The 26598-nt window shown below is 47.3% G+C and overlaps 1 protein-coding gene across 1 annotated transcript in view; it reads left to right on the top strand.

The window, feature by feature from the left end:
* The first annotated feature begins 765 nt into the window (after positions 1-765).
* Positions 766-26598, top strand: part of LOC137373269 (probable voltage-dependent R-type calcium channel subunit alpha-1E) — a 1486297-nt gene continuing 1460464 nt past the window's right edge. The window contains exon 1 of the mRNA XM_068038118.1: positions 766-1235. Coding sequence (XP_067894219.1) covers positions 766-1235 — 470 coding nt within the window. The remainder of the gene's footprint in view (positions 1236-26598) is intronic.

The following is a 26598-nucleotide window of genomic DNA, read 5'->3' as shown; positions in this document are numbered from 1 at the left end:
TGTGTCAGAATTCCATCAGTCAGAGACGAATCCGCATGGGTGCGGGAACACGGATCCATTTTGAAAAAAACTGTTGTTTTACTTTTACCAATCACATGTGCTGAAGCGTTGGATCCAGGGACAGTGGGACACATCTGTCAGTATTTTGAGACTGCTCTGTTGAGCAGAAAGCAGTAAATAAGCGGGGATTCAGGCTGGTAGACCAGCCGTACGATTTGACTTGATGTACAATGGGTGGTCCACCTGATCACATAAGATTCAAGCTCAGAGGATTAAACTGTTTTGAGTAGTTCTGAGACTACCCAGCTCTGATTCCAGCAGAGACCGCTGGTGAAGCAACACCTCGATTTAAAAATTCTCATCCCTCCATGTCCTCACCGATCCCTCCCTCTGTAATCTCCTCTCGCCCCACAACCCTCCAAAATATCTGCACTCCTCCAATCTGGCCTCTTGAACATCCCCGATTTTAATCACCCAACCATTGGTGGCCATGCCTTCAGCTATCTAGTCTCTAAGCCTGGAATCCCCTCTCTAAAACTTACTGCCTCTCCATCTCTTTTTCCTTCTTTAAAACACTCCTTAAATTCTATCTTTATGACCCTGTCCCAATATCTCTTTATCTGGTTCAGTGGCAAATTTTGTCTGATAATTCTCCTGTGAAGGGCCTTGGGACATTTTACTCCACTTAAACTGCTATATAAATGCAAGTTGCTGTTTGAATTCTGACCAATTTTTTTCTCTCTGTCTCTCTCAAAGGTGCCAGAAATGTTGGGCTTCGCCTCAGGAAGCTCTCGTTCTGTTTTGGATCAGACATTCGGAACTTTAAAGGAGTCCTGTGCTAAGGACGTTTTGCTTCCGATGCAAGACACAGGGAGCTTGGACACGCAACCCACGAGCCCAAGTCAGAGGTCCCAGCGTGAGAGGGAGAGACACTCGTGTGTGCTGTTACCCCCCCAGTCCTTGGCGGAAGGCTTGATGTCCAAGGCAGCTAGTTATGACACAGTCCATGATATCAAGACCCAGGACCTCGATGCACACTTCACCTTTGAAGGCAGCAGCTTCTTTGATATTCAAATGGGGCTCAGCCCCTTCCCCATTGATGACCCCGATTTCCCTCTCAGCCCCCACGTCATTAAGCGGAGAAGAGGAGGCATTGTGGAGCAACGGGACATTATCAAAGCTCATCAGGCTCATAAGATGCAGAGCACCCCACAGGCTAGGCGTAAGGAATGGGAGTAAGTGCGACTTGGTGCCATTTGAAGCAGCACTCCGGTCCATTGGGACCTCTCATTGGCTGTCCTCGATATTCGGTGTAGATGTGATGGGAAACAGTGAAAACACAAATCAATCCCAACACTGGGGTCAAATACTACTGTTTAATTGTGGCTAGCACCGCAGCCTCACAGCTCCAGCGACCCGGGTTCGATTCTGGGTACTGCCTGCGCGGAGTTTGCAAGTTCTCCCTGTGACCGCGTGGGTTTTCGTCGGGTGCTCCGGTTTCCTCCCACAGCCAAAGACTTGCAGGTTGATCGGTAAATTGGCCATTGTAAATTGCCCCTAGTGCAGGTAGGTGGTAGGGGAATTGAGGGAAGGTGGGGATGTGGTAGGGAATATGGGATTAGGGTAGGATTAATGGTCAGCACAGACTCGGTGGGCCGAAGGGCCTGTTTCAGTGCTGTATCTCGAAATAAAATAAAAAATTGAAAAGCCTAGAAAAAGAGTTCGTGGCTAGAGTGCACAGGAGGGAAAGAACAGGGGAGAAGATCAGATCAACTAGCATGTGACGTCAAACTGAATTCAAAAACTGTAGGAGGAAGGCGATATTGAGGGTGGGTAGACTGAGGGTGGAGTGAGTGAGGGAGAGGAGGGAGGAGAGACTGAGGAAGAAGACATAAGTATGACAAAAAACAGGTTAATAGATTGGAGGAAAGCTGATTTTGATGGACTGAGATAGAACTTGAGAAATAAAAGGGACAAAAATATTAACAAACAATGGGAAACATTTAAAACCATGTTCAACAGAGTGCAGGAAAAATATATTCTGCTAAAAGGAAAGAACAAACCAAACATGAATGAGACTCCATGGATGAATAGCAGACCAAAGGTCTTTCGACAGCACCTTCCAAACTTGCGACCTCTGCCACCTAGAAGGACAAGGGCAGCAGATGCATGGGAACACCACCACCTGCAAGTTCCCCTCCAAGTCACACACCATCCTGACTTGGAAATATATCACTGTCTTTGGGTCAAAATCCTGGAACTCCCTTCCTAACAGCACTGTGGATATACCTACCCCACATGGACTGCAGCGGTTCAAGAAGGCAGCTCACCACCACCTTCTCAAGGGCAATTAGGGATGGGCAATAAATGCTGGCCTGGCCAGCGATGCCCACATCCCCATAAAATGAATAAAAATACACATGAGGGAACAATTGAGGATCGGAAAGAAGCAGAGGAGTGCATCATAAAAAAGAATATGAAGAGATTAGGAGAGAAGCAAAAAAAAATTAAGGCAAAGAGGAAATATGAAATTAAATTATTAAGGAATATAAAACAGATTCATAAAATATTTTACAGACACATCAATATAATAGGAAGGCTGGGACGGGAATAGTGGAGGTGTGCAAAGAAAACCCGACATGAGCCCGAATTCTGGACCAGGAAGTCCGACCCCACCTGACCCGAACCCGACACATGTCGTCGGGACCCGTTGGGGTTGGGTCGGGTGACAGGCCTTTACATCAGTACATGGGTAAAGGCCCGCTACTCGACCTGACCCTGACGGGATCCGACAGCAAGTGTTGGGTTCGGTTCGGGTCGGGTCGGGTTGGGTTGGGCTTCCGGGTCCACCATAACGACTTGGGTCCGGTTTCCTTTGCACACCTCTAGGGAATACGACCATTGAGGGGCAGACAAGATAATACAAAACTAGGGTCCTGGATAATATTTAAAGAACATGTGCACAAATTACAACAATTATTCATTCCTTTCTGGCGCAAAAATAAAACCGGAAAGGTGGTTCAGCTGTGGCTTACAAAAGAAATTAGGGATAGTATTCGATCCAAAGAGGAGGCATATAAAATTGCCAGAAAAAGCAGTAAGTCTGAGGATTGGGAGCAGTTTAGAATTCAGCAAAGCAGGACAAAGAGGTTCATTAAGCGGGGGAAAATAGAGTATGAGAGTAAACTTGCGAGGAACATAAAAACTGACTGTTAAAGCATATGCAAAGAAAAAAAGATTACTGAAGACAAATGTAGGTCCCTTACAGTCTGAAATGGAGAAATTACAATGGGGAACAAAGAAATGGCAGAACAATTAAACACATACTTTGGTTCTGTCTTCACAAACGAGGACACAAATAACCTCCCAGAAATGTTCGGGAACCAAGGGTCTAATGAGAGGGAGGAACTGAAGGAAATCAGTATTAGTACAAAAATAGTGCTGGGATATTAATGGGGTTAAAGGCTGACAAATCCCCAAGGTCTGATAATCTACATCCCACAGTACTAAAGGAATGGCCCTGGAAATAGTGGATACATTGGTGGTCATCTTCCAAACTTCTATAGACTCTGGAGCAATTCCTGCAGGTTGGATGGTAGCAAATGTAACCCCACTATTTAAAAAAGGAGGGAGAGAAAAAACAGGGAATTACAGACCAGTTAGCCTTACTTCATTACTGGGGAAAATGCGAGAGTCCATTATAAAGGATGTGATAGCAGAACACCTAGAAAGCATAAATGGGATTGGGCAAAGTCAGCTTGGGTTTACGAAAGGGAAATCATGCTTAACAAATCAAACAAAAGAACAAAGAACAGTACAGCACAGGAACAGGCCATTCGGCCCTCCAAGCCTGCGCCGACCTTGATGCCTGGCACTTCCGGGGCCCATATCCCTCTGTTCCCTTCCTATTCATATATTTGTCAAAATATCTCTTAAACTTCGATATCATATCTGCTTCCACCACCTCCCCTTGAAGCAATTTCCAAGCACTCACCACCCTCTGTGTAAAAAACCTGCCTCGCACATCCCCTCTAAACTTTGCCCCTCACACCTTAAACCTGTGTCCCCTAGTAACTGACTCTTCCACCCTGGGAAAAAACTTCTGACTATCCACTCTGTCCATGCCGAAGTTTTTTGAGGATGTAACTAGTAGAATAGATAAGGGAGAACCAGTGGATGTGGTGTATTTGGAATATTTTCAGAAGGCTTTTGATAAGGTCCCACATCAGAGGTTAGTGTGCAAAATTAAAGCACATGGGATTGGGGGTAATATACTGGCATGGATTGAGAATTGTTTGACAGACAGGAAACAGAGAGTAGGAATAAACGGCTCTTTTTCCAGGTGGCAGGCAGTGACTAGTGGAGTACCACAGGGATCAGTACTTGGGTCCCAGCTATTCACAATATATATTAATGACTTGGGTGAGGGAACTAAATGCAACATTTCCAGGTTTGCAGACGACACAAAGCTGGGGGGGAATGTGAGCTGTGAGGAGGATGCAAAGAGGCTTCAATGTGATTTGGACAAGTTGGGTGAGTGGGTAAATGCATGGCAGATGCAGTATAACGTGGATAAATATGAGGTTATCCACTTTGGCTGTAAAAACTGAAAGGTAGATTATTATCTGAACGGTGATAGATTGGGAAAGGGGGAGGTGCAACGAGACCTGGGTGTCCTTGTACACCAGTCGCTGAAAGCAAGCATTCAGGTGCAGCAAGCAATTAGGAAGGCGAATGATATGTTGGCCTTCATTGCAAGAGGATTTGAGTACAGGAGCAAGGATGTCTTACTGCAGTTACACAGGGCCTTGGTGAGACCACATCTGAAGTATTGTGTGCAGTTTTGGTCTCCTTACCTGAGGAAGGATGTTCTTCCCAGGGAGGGAGTGCAAAGAAAATTTACTAGGCTGATTCCTGGGATGGCAGGATTGGCGTATGAGGAGAGATTGTGTCGACTAGGCCTATATTTACTAGAGTTTAGAAGACAGGGGATCTCATAGAAACCTATAAAATTCTAACAGGACTAGACAGGCTAGATGCAGGAAGGATTTTCCTGATGGCTGGGGAGTCCAGAACCAGGGGTCACAGTCTCAGGATATGGGGTATGGCATTTAGAACTGAGATAAGGAGAAATTTCTTCACTCAAAGGGTGGTGAACCTGTGGAATTTTCTACCGCAGAAGGCAGTGGAGGCCAAGTCATTAAATATATTCAAGAAAGAGGTAGATATATTTCTTAAATCCAAAGGGATCAAGGGATATGGGGAGAAAGCAGGAACAGGGTACTGAATTAGACGATCTATTTTTGAATGGCGGAGCAGGCCTGGAGAACCGAATGGCCTACTCCTGCTCCTATTTTCTATGTTTCTAAGAGCACAGGAAATGATAGAGAGATGGCAGAAATATTAAATATTTATTTAGCTTTGGTATTTACCGGGAAGCTAGCACAGATAGACATGACATTGAAGGATGAGATGAACAATGAGATAAGTGTATTTAAATTAAAAAGGAGATATATTGAATAAAGGGAAGATAAAACCCCTGGTCCGGATAGATTGCATCCATGCATTTTAAAAGAATCTAGGGACTTATTTAATACATATTCACACAAATACACATATTTAATAATTCATTCGAAAAAGGTATAGTGCCAGAGGACTGGCAAATAACTAACATAATTGCTATATATTTAAGAAGGGGTCAGAACATGCCCAGGAAATTATAGACCAGTCAGCTTAGGAAAATACTGGAATCCCTACTAAAGGAAAGAATAAAAGAACATCTAGAAAAGAAACTTAGAATAATGAATAGTCGTCATGGATTTCAAAAGGGAAAATCTCATTTGACCAACCTTATTGAATTTTGTGAGGAGGTAAGAGAGAGAGAGAGTAGACAATGGTAATGCAGTAGATGTAATTTATCTAGATTTTCACAAGGCCTTGATAAGTTGCCCCATAATAGACTAATGGACAAGATCAGAGAATGTGGAGTCAGGGGACAAGTGGCAGAATGGATTGCGAGCTGGTTTCAGGATAGAAAGCAGAGAGTGGGAGTAAGTTGCAGTTACTCAGAGTGTCAGAAAGTAGGAAGTGGTGTTCCACAAGGATCAGTGCTGGGACCACTGCTGTTCACAATTTACATTAATGAACTGGACTTTGGAATCAAAAACACAATTTCTAAATTTGCGGATGACACCAAATTGTGGGGAATAGTCAATATTGCAACGGGACTACAACAAATTACAGGAGGACATTAATAAACTTGCAGTATGGGCAAATAATTAGCAAATGAAGTTCAACAGGGACAAATGTAAGGTACATTTGTTTGGAAGAATATTCTCCTTCTTTGGCCTCCTTGTCTCGAGAGACAATGGGTAAGCGCCTAGAGGTGGTCAGTGGTTTGTGAAGCAGCGCCTGGAGTGGCTATAAAGGCCAATTCTAGAGTAACAGACTCTTCCACAGGTGCTGCAGATAAAATTGATTGTCGAGGCTGTTACACAGTTGGATCTCCCCTTGCACTTTTGTCTTTTTCCTGCCAACTGCTAAGTCTCTTTGACTCGCCACTCTTTAGCCCCGCCCTTATGGCTGTTCACCAGCTCTGGAAGAATATTGATTGGAAGGTGTGAGTTGAGGAACAAAGGGATCTCGGAGTACAAATACACCAATCACTGAAAGTTCTCCACAGGTTAGCAAGGCCTTTAAAGAAACGCAAACCAAGCTCCATGTTTTATTTCTAGAGGGATTGAATTAAAAAGTAGGGAAGTTATGCAAAACCTGTATCGAACCTTGGTTAGACCACATTTGGAGTACTGGGTACAGTTTTGGTGTCATATAGAAATGATAGAGACACTAGAGAGAGTGCAGAGAAGATTTACAAAGATGATGCCTGAAATGCATGGGTATACATAACAGGAAAGGATTGTTAGGCTGGGTCTCTCCTCCTGAAAAAGGAAGGCTGAGCGGAGACCCATAATAGAGGCTTTTAAAATTATGAAACGTTTTGATAGAGTTGATACAGAGAATGTTTCCACTTGTGGGGAAAAGCAGAACTAGAAGCCATCAATATAAGATAGTCACCGAGAAATCCAATAGGGAATTCAGAAGAAACTTCTTTACCCAAAGAATGGTGAGAATGTGGAACCCATTACCACAGGGAGTGGTTGAAGTGTATAGTATAGATACATTTAAGGGAAAGATAGACAAGCATATGAGGGAGAAGGGAGCAGAGGGTTGTGCTGACAGATTTAGATGAGGAAAGACGGGAGCTCGAGCGGAGCATAAACGTCAGTATGACCCTGGTTGGGCCGAATGGCCTGTTTCTGTGCTGTATATCCTCTGTACTGTAAATTTAATGTCATTAATTTTCAATCGTATACAGTGCAGCCATGGTGGAGAGAGTGGGATTGGGCTGTGCTGTTAAAGAAGTCTTGGTGAGTTGCTGCACTGCTTCTTGGAGACAGCACACACTGCAGCAACAGGTGGTGAGTGGCTAGTTGTTTTAAATGGCTTACCACAAAAGCAGCCTCCTGCCTCCAAGCTGCCTTAGTTGAGCTGCTGTATGAAACGCCTGGGGAACAGCAGATGTCCTCGCTTGGTGTAATGTTTCACAATGTGTGAAAAGCACGGGATCCTGTCACGTGACACATTTCATGGTGATCTCCTGTTTCCTCCCAGTTTTACATACACAGCCTGTCATCCTCTGAGTCACACTGCAGCTGACAGAATGACTCCTCATTCAAACACTTAATACATTTCCTCTTAGCAAGCAATTCACAGTTGGCCTTAGCTAACACTGAGTACAGCTTTTAGCCAACTTCCCCTGGGAGTGTTTGATGGGACAGTATAGAGGGCAGCTTTACTCTGCATCTAACCCCGTTTTATTTTCAAGGCGGCCTTTATTCCTCAGGCCCCCTTTATATACATATTTTTTAAATAACTTTATTAAAAATCGAATAAATAAACAAAAAACTCAAAATAAAATGCCATTCTCGGCGTCGACAATGCACTCCAGTCCCTGCAGTGCCCACCGGTCGCGGAAGGCCTCAAGCGTACCGGCGGACACTGCGTGCTCCTTCTCCAGGGACACCCAGGTGCGAACATAACCTCGGAAGAGGGGCAGGCAATCAGAGAGGATGGACCCCCCACAATGGCACGCAACCTGGTCCTGTGAATTGCCACCTTGGCTAGGCCCAGAAGCAGACCGACGAGGAGATCCTCCTCCTGGCCCACGCCCCTCCGCGTTGGGTGCCCAAAGATCAGGAGCCTGGGGCTGAAGTGCAGCCAGAACTTGAGGAGCAGCCCCTTCAAATACTCAAAGAGTGGCTGCAAACTCGCACACTCCGTATATACATGGAACATGGACTCGTCCAGGCCTCAGAAATTACAGGCAGCCTGGGAGTCCGTGAACCTACTTAAAAGTCGATTGCACGGGACTGCAATTGATGATTTGGAGTTGGGGACCACGTGTAGGGTGTCAAAGTTTGCAGATGACACTAAGATGAGTGGCAGAGCAAAGTGTGCAGATGACTGTGAAACTTTGCAGAGGAACATAGATACATTGAGTGAGTGGGCAAAGGTCTGGCAGATGGAATACAATGTTAATAAATGTGAAGTCATTCATTTCGGTAGGAGTAACAGTAAAAAGGATTATTACTTGAATGGTAAAAAGTTGCAGCATGCTGCTATGCAGAGGGACCTGGGTGTCCTTGTGCATGAATCGCAGAAGGTTGGTCTGCAGGTACAGCAAATAATTAGGAAGGCAAATGAAATTTTGTCCTTCATAGCTAAAGGGATTGAGTTTAAAAGCAGAGAGTTTATGTTGCAGCTGTATAAGGTACTGGTGAGGCCGCACCTGGAGTACTGTGTGCAGTTTTGGTCTCCTTACTTGAGAAAGGATGTACTGGCACTGGAGAGGGTGCAGAGGAGGTTCACTAGGTTGATTCCGGAGTTGAGGGGGTTGGCTTATGAGGAGAGACTGAGTAGATTGGAATTATATCCATTGGAATTCAGAAGAATAAGGGGGGATCTTAGAAAAACATACAAAATTATGAAGGGAATAGATAAGATACAAGTAGAGAGGATGTTTCCACTGGCAGGTGAAGCTAGGACAAGAGGGCATAGCCTCAAGATTAGAGGGAGCAGATTTAGGAATGAATTAAGAAGGAACTTCTTCACCCAGAGGGTTGTTAATCTATGGAATTCCTTGCCCAGTGAAGTAGTTGACGCTTCTTCAGTAAATGTCTTTAAAGCTAAGGTAGATATCTTTTTGAACAATAAAGGAATTAAGGGATATGGTGAGAGCGCAGGTAAGAGGATCTGAGTCCACGAAAAGATCAGCCATGATCTTATTGAATGGCGGAGCAGGCTCGAGGGGCCGGACGGCCTACTCCTGCTCCTAGTTCTTATGATCTTATGACTGCCCTGTGCAACACCCTCCACCCCAGGTCCCCGATGTAAAGGGGGAGGACTCCCGCATAGAGAGATCTCCATCGGGGTTTCCCCTCGCCGCCAGATGGCAACGCGGACCGCCAGGGTGTGTCCGGCCGGCTGACGATGGCGAGGAAGTGGAGAGTGTGCAGGAGCAGCCTGTAAAGGAAATCCCTCTGCGCTGATTGGAATGGCACAGAGGGCATTTCCAAGAGGCGGCTCGGGTTATGCGGGCCCGGCTCCCGAGGAGGGTTTCAGGGCCTGGGTCCGATGAGCAGTTCCGGCCGAGCGGGGGTCAGCTCAGCCGGGAGCGCTCCGCACTCCCAAGCCCCCTCGCCACCTGCAGTGAGGGGCGTCCCGGGAGCTTCGGCTACTCCTCCACCCGTCGGTCCGTCCCCAGAGTCGGCCGCCCGGACAGCCGAGGCGCTCTCCTCCACCAGCCGGGGGGTGCCCTGACTGAAATCGACCATGTTCCAGACTCTGAATAGATCCCGGTAAAAGACAGGCAACTCCCTCAGAGAGGTGCAGCTAACGGTCTCCACCAGGAGCTGTGTGTTGTCTTGAAGGCAGTGACTCTGGTGGAAAAACTACGTCGCCAGCACACACCATCTGGGAGGATGCTCGATGTACAGGTATCTCTGCAGGGTCCGAAGGCGGAGAGTCGCAGCTTGGGTGCGGACACACACCAGCGACTGGCCGCCCTCCTCAATCGGGAGGCTCAGGAGTGCGGCAGAGACCCAGTGTTTCCTCTTGCCCCAGAAGAATTCGATGAGTTTCTTCTAGATCTTGGTGGTGAATGCAGGGGGCGGGGCCAAAGTGACCAACCAGTACCACAGCATGGAGGCCACCAGTTGGTTTATGACCAGTGCTCGGCCCCTGTAGGAAAGCACTCAGAGCAGTCCTGTCCAGCGCCCCAGCCAAGTGGTGACGTTCGCCTCCAACTCCTGCCAGTTTGCCGGCCAGGCTCCCTTGAGGGGCTAAGGTGAACTCCCAGATAGAGGAGGTGCGTGGTGCTCCACGCAAAAGGTGTCAACTCGTTCGGTAGGGAGTCCACCCGCCACTGACCCACCAGGGGTCCGAAACATTTCTCCCAATTGATCCTGGCGGAGGACGCGGCAGAAAAGGTCTGCTGGCAGTCGCGCATCCTCCGCAAGTCCAGGGGATCTGTGATTGCGAGGAGCATGTCATTGGCATAATCTGAGAGGACAACCCGCATACCCGGCCATTGCAGAGCCAAAACCGCCAACCTCCTGTGAAGCAGGCACAGGAACGGCTCCACGCAGATGGTGTGTAATTGGACGCGGGGCATCCCTGACGCACTCCTCTCCCAAAGCAAAGGGGCGCCGTCAAGGACCAGATACTCTGTGGCGCTGTACAAAAATCGGACCCGGGCCACAAAATGCGGCTGAAGTCCGAACGCGCGCAGAGCTACGAAAATATATTCGTGATCCACCCTGTCAAACGCCTTCTCCTGATCGAGGGAGAGAAAGACGACCGACTGACCAGTCCTCCGGGAAAGATGGATCAGGTCCCGGACCAGGTGGATCTTGTCCTGGATGGACCAGCCCGGGACCGTGTAGGACTGGTCGGGGTGGATCATGTCGGCCAGCACAGAGCCCAGGCGGGTAGACATAGCCCGGGCAAAGATCTTATAATCCGTGCTGAGGAGGGAGACCGGATGCCAGTTTTTAAGCAGGTGGAGATCACCCGTCTTAGGCAGCAGGGCAATGACTGCCCTGCACCATGAGAGGAGCATCTCCCCGGTTGCCAGGCTTTCCCCCAGGACCTGTGCATAATCACCCCCCAGGATGTCCCAGAATGCCCTGAGGATCTCCACAGTCAGCCCGTCCAGCCCTGGGGATTTGCCCCTTGAGAGCTGGTGGAGGGCGCCGGTCAGCTTTGCCAACGTGAGCGGAGTCTCCAATCCTTCGGCACACCCTGGGCTGACCTCCGGAAGGTCCTCCCACAAAACTCTGCGCGCATCCTCACTGGAGGGATCCGGAGAGAACAATGCACTGTAATAGGTACGGATCAAAAGGCCCATTCCCTCCGGATCCGTGACAGAGGATCCGTTGTCGGCCAGCAGCTCAACGAGCTGCTTTCGGACCCCCCGCCATTTTCCAGTGAGTAGAAGAAGGGTGAGGCGTGGTCCAAATCTTTCAAAATGTGGTCTCTCAGCACGCCCTTCTTCTCTTTGTATGCCTGCCACAGGGCTGGGTCTGCGGCAGCATGACCGAGACGTGAGTAAAAGTTAAGCACTCCCTCCCGGCTTCCCGCCTCTTGGTTGATCCCTTCCCGTACTCCTGACAGAAGACATGGATGTGAGTCTTGCCCACATCCCACCATAGTCTCAAGGAGGGGAAGCCCCCCTGCTTCCTTCTCCAATCGGTCCAGAATCGATGGAACAAGTCCCAGAATCTCTCGTCCTCCAGTAGCCGGTTGTTAAAGTGCCAGTACGCAGACCCGGCCCGCGGGCGGAGCGGAGTGAACTCCACCCACACCAGGTGGTGGTCCGAGCACGGCACTAGCCGCATGGTGGCCGCCAAGACATGGGAGACGTACGCCTGCGACTTGTAGAGGCGGTCGATTCGGGACCCACGTCTTCCAGACCTCCATGTGAAGGCGCTGGAGTCGGGATGGAGATTCCTCCAGACATCCACCAAGTTGAGGGAGCTGATCACCTTGGCTGCGCTGGGGACTGGAACGATCCCTTACCTCGAGTGTACAGTTAAAATCCCTCCCGAGGATGATGCACTCACTGCTATTGATAGTGCTCAAAAGAGTGGACACTTCTTCAAAGAAATGCGTTTGCACCGGGCCTGGGTGTGTACATATTCACAAAGTGGAGCGGCACGCTACCAAGCCAAACGGCGAGGTGGAGCAAGCAGCCCGGCACTAGCTCCTTGACCCCCAAGATGCCCGGCTGAAAGGTCGGGGCCAACAAGATAGCCACCCCACTAGAAATAGGGGTGAGGTGACTCATGTAGACCCCACCCTACCACTCCAGGAGCCAGGTGGCTTTGTCTCCCGGAATGGTGTGGGTTTCCTGCAGAAAGCTCACCGCGTATCTCCCTTCCCTGAGGACTGAGAGATTGTGAAATCTGCGGTGAGACCCCCTGCTGCCATTGATGTTGAGGCTGGCTATGGTTATCTTCATGTCAAAGGTCCTTTGATCCCATCACCGACACCTTACTGTGAGAAGGGAGCGAAGGTGCACCTCTCCTTCCAGTTCCCCAGCAACCCTCTGAGGAACGCTTTAAACCGACACGTCTCAACCAGTTTCACGCCCGCGCCCTTCCCCGCCTTCTTAAAGACGGCACGGACGGACTGGATGATCAGCGCCAAACTCAACTACCGGCCGGGGGCCAGCTGAACTTTATGGAGGCAACTCCTCCGTGCTGGGAGGAATTCCCAGAATTCGACGGTGGGGATGAGAGGAGATTCAGTCGGAGCCACAAGGGAGTCCACCACCTCACTGGCAATGGATTCAAGATCGTCCTCCGTGTCCCACACTGAGTCCACATCCTCCTCCGGGTCGTCACCACCAGCGGCCGACACACCCACTACACACTGTGGGGCGGACGTCCCAGCCGCACCAGCTGGTCCCACCTCCGTCACAATCCCACCTCCAGGAGCGATGGCAGAGGAGTCATCTCTAGGTTCATCTATTGGGCTGGAACTTACTGGGCGCCAGCGGTTCAGGACCCCACTCCACCTCCGTCCCCAGGCAGTGAGCATCTCAGGGGAGATGCTAGTTCCTGACTCTGGAAATCCAGCCGAAGCCGGGAATGGAGGCAGAGAGAGGAGGCCATCTCCCGCTCTGCCAGCAGTCAAAGACCCAGCAGATGAGGCAGCATTTTCAACCATAACTGGGTCAGGTATATGCTGGTTGAGAGTTGATTTTTTACTGGGAGGGCTGACCCTTCGGGCCTTACCCTTCCCTCTACTCAGGGCACCCAACCCAGTGGCAGAATGGGAGGCTTCTTCAGGAGCATCCCCAGGATCCCCTACCACAAGTAGGGCTCCACTTGCTCCTTCAGGAGGGGCTGCATGTACAGGGGTCTTCCCCTCCCCTCCATCCTGAGGGTTAGGGAGCTCCTGCCCAGGCTTTACAGCCTTGAGGGTGGTGGCAGAGGGACCTGGGGACCCGAAACAGGAGACAGCTCCCCTCCAACAGATGGGCCCTGCCCCTCAGGGCCCTGTGTTACCTTTGTGCAGGGGTGCCTTCTCTTCTTTTTCCCACTAGGGCGCGGAGGCTCAGAGAACTCCATGTCATCAGAGGCCTCCGCCTCTGCGCCCTGCTTTTGCCTGGTTACCCTGGGCTTGAGCTCAGTCCTGGGGCAGGTGGGTTCCCCGGGAGCGGGCCTTGGGCTGAGCTCAGGCTTGGGTTGTGCCATGGTGTCCAGGGGACGCACCTCTTGGTGTTTATTCTTTCTCCATGACTTCCTTCCACTCAGAAGTGCACGTCCTCCTCATCGGAGGCCATGAAAACTATGGCCTCCAGAACCGACTGAGCGGTGTTTGTTGCAGGCATGGGGGGAGTGGAGAGAGGTGTGGTGGCGCCACCCTGGGCCGCCGAGGTGGAGCTGGCGGCTGGGAGGTTGGGGCAGCTCTTTCAAACATGCCTCACCCCCTTGCAGGCATGGCACAGCGCCCTGTCCGAGGTCCAGAAGACGCGGTAGGCCATCCCCTGGAACTGAACAGCAAAATGGCCTTCCGTGACCTCCTCCCATGCCAGCTGCATGAATAGCTGGTGGCAGAAGGAGTAGACATGTCAGAGGCTGTTCTCCTGAAGACCGAGTGGGACTGGGTGAGCCCCGACCTTACCTATCGCAGTTGGTGCAGGTGGGGGAGGAGGAGATCATCTGGAATGAAGAGCGGGACGTTTGATGGAATCGCACGTTGTGCAATGGCATCCAGAAGGTCCACTGGCAGGAAAGTCCCTCTGACGGCGAGCCCCATGCTCAGGGCCAGGGCTACTGTTGGCTTGGTCTTCAGGAAAAACACTACCTTCCTGTACATCTTTGAGGCTGCAACAATAGCTGAGGGGCCAACAACCTTGGCCATTGCCTTAATGCAAGCCTCAATCGTCATAATTGGGTGGGTGTAACTCTTCACCCCATGCTTTGACACCAAAATTTTAAATGGTGACGGGGCTACAGGGGTGGCTGTCGCAGCTGCTACAGCATAGGGAGGCCCCGCCACCGGAGAGGACTGTGAAGCCATAGGTTAGAAGAATCACACCCGCCGTTGAATAAAATAGAGTTGAGAGAGAGAGAAAAATAATAATAATAAATTGTCCCACAAATACTTTTCTGAGGGTTATGGCAACTCTAGAGAGGCTGAAGGAGAAGAAGGCCAGGAGGAATCAATCTCTTTGCAGTTGTTATTGCAAGGCAGTCCTTTTGCTGGTCTTCCAGTTGGTGGTGGTGGTGGAGGAGGGAGGGACGATGTCTTCACTTGGGACAGCTTTATGCTGCTCAGGCAAACTTTGCTTCCTGTATTGAGGGAAAACAGAAAAGAGAAAGTTTCTTCACCTGAGTAGCTCCAGCTATCCCAGGCTAGGTTATTGGGTGGGGAGGGAGCTCCTTTTCAATGCTGTTAAACATAGGAGCCCCCTGTTCAAACAAAACAGCCCACCCATGGTCTTCAGGTCTCTTCTTTCCCCATCCCCACAACAATCAATGAAAGAGTTTCAAAAATCCAATCTCACAAGAGCTGTCAGTTCTTTTGGCCTCCTGTTTTCCTCTGTTAGAATAAGGATAGATGGAAAAGCCTTCCTTTCAATCCCAATCTTTCTCCTTGCAGCAATCACACAGCCTCCAGCTTCCAGTTTCCAGCAGACAGCCACAGTCAGCTGAACCTCGTTAACCACTCAGCACCTCCAATCAGGCAGCAGAAACCCAGTGATGTACTCGCCCTGGGAGTATTGGATGGGTCAGTGTGGAGGGAGTTTTACTCTGTATCTAACCCTTTTTTTTGGCTGGGACAGTGTAGAGGGAGATTTACTCTGTATCAAACACATGCTGTACCTGCCCTGAGTGTTTGGTGGGGACAGCAATGAGAGATCTTTTCGTGGCATCTATACTGAGTCATACTGGATGGAACTGGGATCATTCTTGTTAATACTGGGATTGTACTGGACATATTCTCTGATCTTTACGCAGTTATTCAGTCCTCAGGTTTCTCTGGGATTGCATTGGGTAGATGTGCTTTGCAGTCTGTACAGGTGATGTTTTGCTATCTGTGCAGGTGAAATCTCACAAAGAACTGGAACCTGTCATGGGAATATCCTGGAAATGGACTTGTTTTATAAGACTCATAGAACCATAGTAATTGACATTGCAGAAGGAGGCCATTCATTCCATTGTGCATTTATCAGCTCTTTGAAAGAACAACACAATTAATCCCACTACTCTGCTCTTTCCCATAGTGCTGCAAATTTTTCATTTTTAAGTATATATCCATTTAACTTTTTATAGACAATCATATTCTGGGAAATTTTGGGGACAATTCTGCCCTCTTCCTCTATCACTCACTCTTCCTCTCTTGTCTCTCAACATTTATCTCTGAAGTAAACCTCCTGCCAATTGCCACCAACTACCCTCCCTTGGCTGATGAATCAGTACTCCTCCATGTTGAACATTACTTGGAAGCGTACTGAGTGTAGCAAGGACACAAAATGGACTCTGGGTGGGGGACTTCAATATTCATCATCAAGAGTGGCTTGGTAGCACCACTACTGACCAAGCAGCTCTAGTCCTTTTTTAGAAAAGAACATATCTGCCAGGTTGGGCCTGCAGCAGGTGGTGACAGAACCAACAACAGGGAGAAAACTTACTTAACTTCATCCTCACCAATGAGGCTGTGGGGGCCATCAGCAGCAGCAGAATGGTATTCCACAACAATCTGTAACCACATTGCCTGGCATTTCCCTCACTCTACTATTACCAGCAAGCCAGGAGACCAACCCTGGTTCAATGAGGAGTGCATGAGAGCATGCCAGGAGCAGCATCAGGCATACCTAAAAATGAGGTACCAACCTGGTGAAGCTACAGCACAGGACTACGTGCACACTAAACAACATAAGCAGCATGCGATGGACAGAGCTAAGCAATCCCACAACCAACGGATCAGATCTAAGCTCAGCAATCCTGCCACATCCTGTCGTGAATGGTGGTGGACAATTAAACAACTAACTGGAGGAGGAGGCTCCACAAATATCCCCATCCTCAATGATGGGGGAGCCCAGAACATCAATGTGAAAGACATGGATGAACCATGCGTTCCCGATGTCCCTGGCATCACAGATGCCAGACTTCAGCCAATTCGATTCACTCTGCATGATGTCAAGAAATGACTGAAGGCACTGGATACTGCAAAGGCTATGGGCCCTGACAATATTCCGGCAATAGTACTGAAAACCTGTGCTCCAGAACTTGCCGCGCCCCTAGCCAAGCTGTTCCAGTATGGCTACAAGACTGGCAACTATCCGGCAATGTGGAAAATTGTCCAGGTATGTCCAGTCCACAAACAGCAGGACAAATACAGCCCGGCTAATTACAACCCCATCAGTCTACTCTCAATCATCAGCAAAGTGATGAAAGGTGTCGTCGCCAGTGCTATGAAGTGGCACTTGCTCAGCAATAACCCACTCAGCGACGCTCAGTTTGGATTCCACCAGGGCCACTTGGCTCCAGCCTCATTACAGTCTTGGTATTCCAGAGGTGAGGTGAGAGTGACTGCCCTTGACATTAAGGAAACATTTGACCGAGTGTGGCATCAAGGAGCCCTAACAAAACTGAAGTCAATTGGAATCGGGGGAAAACTCTCTGCTGGTTGGAGTCATACCTAGCACAAAGGAAGATGGTTGTGGTTGTTGGAGGTCAATCATCTGAGCTCCAGGACATCACTGCAGGAGTTCCTCAGGGTAGTGTCCTACGCCCAACCATCTTCAGCTGCTTCATCTGTGACCTTCCCTCCATCATAAGGTCAGAAGTGGGGATGCTCGCTAATGATTGTACAGTGTTCAGCACCATTCACAACTCCTCAGATAATGAAGCAATCTGTGCCAGCATGTAGAAAGACCAGGACAACATTCCGGTTTGGGCTGATAAGTGGCAAGTAACATTCATGCCACACAAGTGCCAGGCAATGACCATCTCAAACAAGAGAGAATCTAACCATCTCCCCTTGACGTTCAATGGAATTACGATCGCTGAATCCCCCACAATCAATATCCTGAGGTTTACCATTGACCAGAAACTGAACTGGACCAGCCACATAAATACTCTGGCTACAAGAACAGGTCAGAGGCTAGAAATTCTGTGGTGAGTAACTCACCTCCTGACTCTCCAAAGTCTGTCCGCTATCTACAAGGCACAAGTAAGGAGCATGGTGAAATACTCTGCACTTGCCTGGATTGTTGCAGCTCCAACAACTCAAGAAACTTGACATCATCCAGGACAAAGCAGCTTGCTTGATTGGCACCCCATTCACAACCTTCAACATTCACTCTCTCCATCAGCAGCACAGAGTGGCTGCAATGTGTACCATCTATAAGATGCACTGCAGCAACTCACCAAGGCTCCTTCAACAGCACTTTCCAAACCCACAACTTCTACCACCTTGAATGACAAGGACAACAGACGCATGGGAACATGTGAAAGTTCCCCTTCTAATAACACATCATCCTGACTTGGAAATGCATTATCATGCCTTCTTTGTCACTGGATCATGATTCTGGAACTTGAGAACCGTCGCACAGTGATTATGTTACTGCACCAGTAATCCAGAGGACTAAACAAATGATCTGCAGACAGGAGTTCAAATCCCACCATGGAACTGAGGGAATTTAAGCTCAATTAATTAAATAAAGATGGAATAAAAAGCTAGTCTCAGTAAAAGTGACCACGAAACTACCAGACTGTCATATAAATCCATCTGGTTAACTAAAGTCCATGAAGGAAGTCTGTTGTCCTTATCCGGTCCAGCCCAGATGAGACTTCAGACCTACAGCAATCTGGTTGACACTCAACTACCCTCTGAAATAGCCCACCAAGCCACTCAGTTGTATTAAAAACACTACGGAAAAGAAAATACAGATAATTAAACAACTAACTGGAGGAGGAGGTTCCAAAAAGATCCCCAGCCTGAATGATGGGGGAGCCCAGCACATCAGTGCAGAAGACAAGGCTGAAGCATTTGCATCCAACTTTGGCCAGATGTGCCAAGTTGATGATCCATCTCAGCCTCCTCCTGAAGTCCCCAGCATCACAGATGTCAGTCTTCAGTCAATTCAATTTATCTTCACTCTTTGCCACACCTCAAAGTTTGCATCATCAGCAAATTTAAAAAAATTACTTTGTATTCCAATACAGAAGTTATTTATATATAGCAACAAAAAGCAGTGGTCCTAGCATTGATCCTTGGGGAACACCACCGTCTACCATCCTCCACTCTAAAAATAATCATTTACCACATCTCACTGTTATCTATCTCCCCTTAAGCCAATTTTTTATCCAAGCTGACACTTACCCTCCTAGTCCATGAGCCTCAGTTTTGTTAACCAGCCTTTTATGTGGATTTTGTCAAACTCATTCTTAAAATCTATATAGTCAACATTCATTGCTTTCCCTTCAACAACCTTCTCTGTTACTTCATCAGAAAATTCAATTAGATTAGTCAAGCACGATCTGCCTTTTACAAACCCGTGCTGGTTCTCCTTAATAAACACAAACCTCTCCAAGTGCCTATTGATTTTTTCCCTTGATTATTGTTTCTAAAATCTTACCCCCCCACTGATTTTAAACTAACTGGCCTGAAGTTACTAAGAATGTCCTTATGACCTTTCTTGAACAAGATTGTCACATTTGCCACTCTCCAATCCTTTGGCACCTATCCATATCCAGGGAAGATTGGAAGATTATGGAAAGCCCTTCCGCTATCTCCAACCCCACTTCCTTTAGGAACCTGGGAAGCAATCCATCTGAACCAGGCAACTTATCCACTCTAAGTTTAGCCAGCCTTTGCAGTACATTTTCCCTATCAATTATCACCCCATCCATTACCTCTACCATCTCTGCTCCTGCTGATATTTTTTCAGCATCCTCTTCATTAGTAAACGCCAATGCAAAGAACTCATTAATTATTCTAGCATTGTCCTGTGCCTCAAAGCATATATCAACCTCCTTGTCCCACCCCACCTCTTACTACTGCTTACTATTTACATGCTGGCGGAAGATTTTATGTTAACTGCCATTCTGTTTTTATTTATTTTGTGATCGTCATAAGCTTTCTTTTTCTGCTTTAACTTACCCTGTCAGCTTCTAGATAACCAGAGGGCTCTAGATTTGGCTGTACCACCCTTTATCTTTGTGGGGACATGCCTACACTGTGCCTGTAGAATCTCACTTTTGAATGCCTCCCATTGGTTTGCCACTGATTTTCCCTCAAGTAGCTGTATCCAGTCTACTTTCACCAGGTCACCTCTCAGTTTCATAAAATTTGCCTTCCCCCAATTTAGAACTTTTACTCCTGTTTTATCTTTGTCCTTTTCCATGATTATTCTAAAACTAACTGTATTATGGTTGCTATCTCCAAAATAGTCACCCATTGCTACTTCATCCACTTTCCCAGCTTCATTACCGAAGGCTAAATCTAGAATTGCACCCCCTCTTGTTGGACTTGTTACGTGCTGGCTAAAAACGTTCTCTTGAATGCAGTTCAAGAATTTTGTGCCCTCTGTGCCCTTCACACTGTTTGTATCCCAGTTGATATCAGGTTGTTGAAATCCCCAACTATAGTTTTTGCACCCAGTTATTTGCCTGCGTATTTGTTCTTCTATCTCCCTCTCACTATTTGGGGGTCTATGTCTCTCTCTCTCTCTCACTCTCAATCAATGTTTATACCTTCCTCTCCCTCACTCACTCTCCACTCTCAGTCTTTCTCTCTCTTTCGCTCTCTCTCCTCTCACAGTTTTTATATCTCTCTCCCTTGCTCACTTTCTCCTGTCACAGTGTCAGTCTCTATCTCTCTCTCTGGCTCACTTTCTCCTGTCTCAGTGTCAGTCTCTCTCTCTCTCTCTCCTGTCTCAGTGTCAGTCTCTATTTCTCTCTCTGGCTCATTTTCTCCTGTCTCAGTGTCAGTCTCTATCTCTCTCTCTGGCTCACTTTCTCCTGTCTCAGTGTCAGTCTCTATCTCTCTCTCTGGCTCACTTTCTCCTGTCTCAGTGTTAGTCTCTATTTCTCTCTCTGGCTCACGAGTCCTCTCAGTGTTTATCTTCCTCTGCATTGCTCAGTCTCTCCACAATTAGTGTTTATCTCTTTCTCTCTCTCTTGTCTCAGCATTTATTGTACCCTCTCTCATTCATACTCTCCTATCTGTGTTTATCTCTTTCTCCCTCATTCACTTGCTCCCCTCAGTATTTATCTCTCTCCCTTTCATTCTCACCTCTCTCAGAGTTTCAGTCTCTCTCATTTGCTCACATTCTCCTGGCTCAGAGTTTCCCTCTTTCTGCCTCGCTCAATCGATCCTCTCTCAGTGTTTATTGCTCTGTTACAACCAGGTGAGAAAGAGGTCTAGGGTTCCCTTTCAGCCTTCGCGTGGCCTTACTGTGACAGGGTTTAATTTTTAAAACACTGTGCTTTTTTAGCTCCCACTTGGTGAATCCTTGTTCACTGCTTTCCAATTATAAGGCAAAGAAACCAGCACAAATAGGTTTTCTTAAGTTTAAAGAAGAAAAGTTGAAATTTATTTAACCTAAACTTAAACTCTACTTCGGTTGATGTCTATGGATACATGACGTGCCCACGCTAGCATGCATACGTGATACACAGATAGAGACAGAAAAGAGCAGAAGAAAAATAAGGTGGAAAAGTTTGAGGCAATATCTGAAGAGCTTTTGTTAAGGTTCTTCGAGCTCACTGTGGAGTCCTTGATTGCAGGTAGATCTTACTTTTTGTTGGTGCCCAGTATTCTTCTTAAAACTTGTTCGCTGTAGGAGACTTTTCTCTCTTGGGGTTCATGTGTCTTCAGCGAATTCAAAGGCTTGTGAGAAAGAGATGGGAGCAAACAGAAGAGATCTTCTCAGTCCAGGGGCAAACAGACACTCTCAGTTCAAACTGTTTGTACAATTCAGAAAACCTAGGTTGCCAAGCAGGTTAGTCATGTGACTAACTGGTCTGACCATGTCTTGGATTACACATACAATACCTGGTGATCAATGTCCATTGTGCGTTGAATGTGTCAGGGAATGGTCCTTTGTCCTTCCACTCACCCTCTGTTAATAAGCAAATATCTTTTCCAGCCATGGCTAATCTGTTTAACAAGTCTTTTCTTTACTCCAGTAACAGTTTAAAATCAATGTTCATGACAAAATTAATGTGCCTCATTCTTGGCAGGTGGGGGCCTAGCATGACAGCTCTCTTCCTTAATCCCTCTCTCCTAGCTCTGTATTTATTTCTCTCTCTCTTGCTCACCCTCTATGGTCTCAGTGTTTTTTCTATTTCACACTCACTCTATTCTCTTTCAGTGTTTATTTCTACTCCCTCACTCCTCTCTCATGTCTCAGTATTTATTTCTCACTCCTCTCTCACATTTTCCACTCTGTATTTATCTCTCTTTCACTCAATCATTCTATCCCCTCAGTTGAATTCACTCTCCTTCACTTACTCTTCCTTCTTTCAGTTTTTATCTCTGCCTCTCCATCACTCTCTCTTTTCTGTGTTTATGTCTTACTCTCATGTCTTCTAAATTTATCTCTCTCCCTCACTGACTCTCTCCTCTTTCACTGCTTATCGCCCCCTCTTCTCTCACTGTTTATCTTTCTCTCCCTCGCTCACTCCCTTCTCAGTGTTTATCTCTCTCCCACTTGTTAATCACTCATCCCTCAGTCTTTCAGTCACTCACTCCTGTCTCAGTGTTTATCTCTCTCTCTCACTCAGTCAATCCTGTCTCAGTGTTTATCTCTCTCAGTCACTCACTCTCTGTCTCAGTGTTTATCTCTCTCTCTCACTCAGTCAATCCTGTCTCAGTGTTTATCTCCCTCTCTCACTCAGTCAATCCTGTCTCAGTGTTTATCTCTCTCAGTCACTCACTCTCTGTCTCAGTGTTTATCTCTCTCTCTCACTCAGTCAATCCTGTCTCAGTGTTTATCTCTCTCAGTCACTCACTCTCTGTCTCAGTGTTTATCTCTCTCTCTCACTCAGTCAATCCTGTCTCAGTGTTTATCTCTCTCAGTCACTCACTCTCTGTCTCAGTGTTTATCTCTCTCTCTGTCACTCACTCCTGTCTTAGTGTTTATCTCTCTCTCTCACTCAGTCAATCCTGTCTCAGTGTTTATCTCTCTCAGTCACTCACTCTCTGTCTCAGTGTTTATCTCTCTCTCTCACTCAGTCAATCCTGTCTCAGTGTTTATCTCTCTCAGTCACTCACTCTCTGTCTCAGTGTTTATCTCTCTCTCTCACTCAGTCAATCCTGTCTCAGTGTTTATCTCTCTCAGTCACTCACTCTCTGTCTCAGTGTTTATCTCTCTCTCTCACTCAGTCAATCCTGTCTCAGTGTTTATCTCTCTCAGTCACTCACTCTCTGTCTCAGTGTTTATCTCTCTCTCTCACTCAGTCAATCCTGTCTCAGTGTTTATCTCTCTCAGTCACTCACTCTCTGTCTCAGTGTTTATCTCTCTCTCTGTCACTCACTCCTGTCTTAGTGTTTATCTCTCTCTCTCACTCAGTCAATCCTGTCTCAGTGTTTATCTCTCTCAGTCACTCACTCTCTGTCTCAGTGTTTATCTCTCTCTCTCACTCAGTCAATCCTGTCTCAGTGTTTATCTCTCTCAGTCACTCACTCTCTGTCTCAGTGTTTATCTCTCTCAGTCACTCACTCTCTGTCTCAGTGTTTATCTCTCTCTCTCACTCAGTCAATCCTGTCTCAGTGTTTATCTCTCTCAGTCACTCACTCTCTGTCTCAGTGTTTATCTCTCTCTCACTCAGTCAATCCTGTCTCAGTGTTTATCTCTCTCAGTCACTCACTCTCTGTCTCAGTGTTTATCTCTCTCTCTCACTCAGTCAATCCTGTCTCAGTGTTTATCTCTCTCAGTCACTCACTCCCTTCTCAGTGTTTATCTCTCTCCCACTTGTTAATCACTCATCCCTCAGTCTTTCAGTCACTCACTCCTGTCTCAGTGTTTATCTCTCTCTCTCACTCAGTCAATCCTGTCTCAGTGTTTATCTCTCTCAGTCACTCACTCTCTGTCTCAGTGTTTATCTCTCTCTCTCACTCAGTCAATCCTGTATCAGTGTTTATCTCTCTCAGTCACTCACTCCCTGTCTCAGTGTTTATCTCTCTCTCTGTCACTCACTCTCTGTCTCAGTGTTTATCTCTCTCTCTCAGTCACTCACTCCTGTCTTAGTGTTTATCTCTCTCTCTCACTCAGTCAATCCTGTCTCAGTGTTTTTCTCACTCCCTTGCTCAGTCTCTCTCCTCCCATTTGATCAATCTGTCATTTGCTTACTGTACCCTCTCTCAGTCTTTATCTCTCTACTTCTTGCTCAATCTCTCCACTCTCAGCGTTTATGTCTCCCTCTCTCTCGCTCACCCACTCTCTCTTCTCTCAGTTGATTCCTCGTAACTACTGGGGAGTCAGTTTAAAATCAGTAAGGTTTTAGAAACAATAATCAGGGAAAAGTCAACAGACACTTGGAGAGGTTTGAGTTAATTCCAGCACAGCTTTGTGAAAGCAGATTGTGCTTGACTAATGTAATTGAATTTTTGATGAAGAGAATACAATGCAGCTTGTCCGTATGGTTTTTAAGGAAGTGTTTGACAAAGTCCCACAGAGAAAAGGCTGGTTAATAAAATTGATGCTCATGATGCAGGTGGGTCAGTGTCAGCTTGGATAAAAACAAGGACAGAAAACAGCAAGTTGTAGTTAATGATTATTTTTCAGACTGGAGGATGGTAGACAGTGGTGTTTCCCAAGGGTCAGTGCTCCTTGGAGCACAGGAGATTGAGGGGAGATCTGACAGAGCTGTACAAGATAAAGCAGACAAAGAAAAGCTGTTCCCATTAGCTGATGATACAAGGACCTTTCTTTCTTTTGGGCCTCCTTATCTCGAGAGACAATGGATACGCGCCTGGAGGTGGTCAGTGGTTTGTGAAGCAGCGCCTGGAGTGGCTATAAAGGCCAATTCTGGAGTGACAGGCTCTTCCACAGGTGCTGCAGAGAAATTTGTTTGTTGGGGCTGTTGCACAGTTGGCTCTCCCCTTACAAGGACCAGGGAACACAGATTTAAGGTTTTGGACAAGAGACGCAGGGGGGATGTGAGGAAGAACTTTTTTATGTAGTGAGTGGTAATGACCTGGATCTTGCTGACTATAAGGGTTTTGGAAGCAGAGATGATGAATGATTTTAAAAGGAAATTGTATAAACTCACATGGCCAACGGGGAAAGAGTGGGGGAATGAGACTGACTGGATTGCTGTACAGAGAGCCAAAGAACAAAGAACAAAGAACAGTACAGCACAGGAACAGGCCATTCGGCCCTCCAAGCCTGCGCCGATTTTGATGCCTGTCTAAACTAAAACCTTCTGCACTTCCGGGGTCCATATCCCTCTATTCCCTTCCTATTCATGTATTTGTCAAGATGCCTCTTAAACGTCGCTATCGTACCTGCTTCCACCACCTCCCCTGGCAGCAAGTTCCAGGCACTAACCAACCTCTGTGTAAAGAACTTGCCTCGCACATCCCGTCTAAATTTTGCCCCTCGCACCTTAAACCTATGTGCCCTAGTAACTGACTCTTCCACCCTGGGAAAAAGCTTCTGATTATCCACTCTGTCCATGCCACTCATAACTTTGTAAACCTCTATCAGGTCACCCCTCCATCTCCGTCGTTCCAGTGAAAACAATCCGAGTTTATCCAACCTCTCCTCATAGCTAATACCCTCCAAACCAGGCAACATCCTGGTAAACCTCTTCTGTACCCTCTCCAAAGCCTCCACGTCCTTCTGGTAGTGTGGCGACCGGAATTGCACACAATATTCCAAGTGTGGCCTAACTAAGGTTCTGTACAGCTGCAGCATGACTTGCCAATTTTTATACTCTATGCCCCGACCGATGAAGGCAAGCATGCCGTATGCCTTCTTGACTGCCTTATCCACCTGCGTTGCCACTTTCAGTGACCTGTGGACCTGTACGCCCAGATCTCTCTGCCTGTCAATACTCCTAAGTGTTCTGCCATTTACTGTATACTTCCCACCTGTATTGGACCTTCCAAAATGCATTACCTCACATTTGTCCGGATTAAACTCCATCTGCCATTTTTCCGCCCAAGTCTACAACTGATCGATATCCTGCTGTATCCTCTGACAATCCTCATCACTGTCCGCAACTCCACCAACCTTTGTGTCGTCCGCAAACTTACTAATCAGACCAGATACATTTTCCTCCAAATCATTTATATATAATACAAACAGCAAAGGTCACAGCACTGATCCCTGCGGAACACCACTAGTCACAGCCCTCCATTCAGAAAAGCACCCTTCCACTGCTACCCTCTGTTTTCTATGACAGAGCCAGTTCTGTATCCATCTTGCCAGCTCACCTCTGATTCTGTGTGACTTCACCTTTTGTATCAGTCTGCCATGAGGGACCTTGTCAAAGGCTTTACTGAAAACCAGCATGGACTCGATGGGGCAAATGACCTCCTTCTATGCTGTGATGACTCTATGACTCTAAGAGAAAAAGGGAAGAAATAGCAGAGGCTCTGACCATCATTTTCCAATTCTCTCTAGCTCCAGGCATGGTGCCAGAGGTTAGGATTAGGATTAGGATTAGGGTTAGGGTTAGGGTTGCTAGCATTGTACCATTGTTTAAAAATGGAGCAAGTAATTGCAGGCCAGACAACCTAATCTCGACAGTGGGAAATTTATTGGGAAAAATTCTGAGGGACGATATAAAGCGTCATTTACAAAGGCATAGATGACAGTCAGCATGGATTTGTTAAGGGAAGGTGGTGTTTGCAGAACTCCATTGAATGTTTTGAGGAGCTAACAAGTAGGGTTGATGAGGGTAACATGTTTGATGCAGTCTACATGGTTTTCAGCAAGAACTTTGAAAGGTCCCAGATGGTAGACTGTTCAGTAAATTAAAAGCTCATGAGATCGAAGGGAAACTG

This window comes from Heterodontus francisci, chromosome 8 (genome assembly GCF_036365525.1).
Source record: "Heterodontus francisci isolate sHetFra1 chromosome 8, sHetFra1.hap1, whole genome shotgun sequence".
In the NCBI taxonomy this organism is placed as follows: Eukaryota; Metazoa; Chordata; class Chondrichthyes; order Heterodontiformes; family Heterodontidae; genus Heterodontus; species Heterodontus francisci.
The sequence above is the reverse complement of the archived record's forward strand: the minus strand, read 5'-3'. Positions and strand labels throughout refer to the sequence as shown.